This window comes from Etheostoma spectabile, chromosome 3 (genome assembly GCF_008692095.1).
Source record: "Etheostoma spectabile isolate EspeVRDwgs_2016 chromosome 3, UIUC_Espe_1.0, whole genome shotgun sequence".
Lineage (NCBI taxonomy): Eukaryota > Metazoa > Chordata > Actinopteri > Perciformes > Percidae > Etheostoma > Etheostoma spectabile.
In genome coordinates, this window is record NC_045735.1 from 14,125,716 (window position 1) to 14,126,687 (window position 972).

At 43.9% G+C, this 972-nt stretch overlaps 1 protein-coding gene across 1 annotated transcript in view; it reads right to left on the reverse strand.

Annotated features, from left to right (window-relative positions):
• arap1 (ArfGAP with RhoGAP domain, ankyrin repeat and PH domain 1) overlaps positions 1-972 on the reverse strand; it is a 66,321-nt gene that overhangs the window by 13,192 nt on the left and 52,157 nt on the right. Inside the window, 2 exon segments of the mRNA XM_032510040.1 lie at positions 365-528; positions 781-826. Of these exon segments, the coding sequence (XP_032365931.1) occupies positions 365-528; positions 781-826 (210 nt within the window).

Sequence of the window (972 nt, forward strand, 5' to 3'; positions counted from 1 at the left end):
ACACACACACACACACACACACACAAATATAGCGAAAAAAAACAGCAAGGAGGGATTAATGGAGATGGAAAAAAGTTGTTTTGTTGTCTTGCTGTCCACTGGTCTCTCATAGAGCCAAAACTCCTGTTACAATAGTCACATGAGGACACAGGCAGAAAGTGCCCAGTGTGTGCACACACAGTAATGGCAAAAAAGGCTGCAATCAGTTACAGCAATGTAGCCTGTACCGGTATTTAGACTCCTGTGATGTGTGGCAGAGAGATAAGGAGCACGACTTTGTGTCTACACGGTGTGTGACGGGCAAAATGCTGACTCTTAAAACACATTTGTGTCCGGATTTGTGGACATCTCTGCATTATCTTACCGCACTGTGTGATGTAGTCAATGCAGCTGTGTACTATGACAGGTATGTCTGTCTCTGTCAGCTGCTGCTGGCTCAGTGTGTCTCCTCCACTCCCTGCTGCCGCCTGGATGGCCCCACACCAGCCGGCAAAATCCAACTTCCTCTCGCCTTCAATGTACAGAGTTCTGAGTAAGAAGACAGGGGGACAGAGGGGAAAGGGAAGACAAGAGTAAGGGGAAAAAATGTAGAAAAGACAAAAAAAGCTGTGAAGGATTCACAATTAAGATTACATTAAAAAAACAAAAACATTCTTATACCATAGGCCGTACACTTTGTAAAATGGCTTAACATTGTGTGACAGGTGGTGAAGTCAAACACAGAAGCAAACATTGATTTTTCCCTTAAGCATCATGATTGTAACCAATCTGCCCTCTCACCTGCCCTTCTCCACCAGAACCAGCACCTCATTGTCTTGTTGAATTGCTGTAAAACACAAATACATCGTAATATTTCAGATACTGATACTGCATGTTTATTTCTGGTTGGTCAATCATCACTCTGAGCACTACCACCATGTTAGTGTGTGTGTGTGTGTGTGTGTGTGTGTGTGTGTGTGTGTGTGTGTGTGT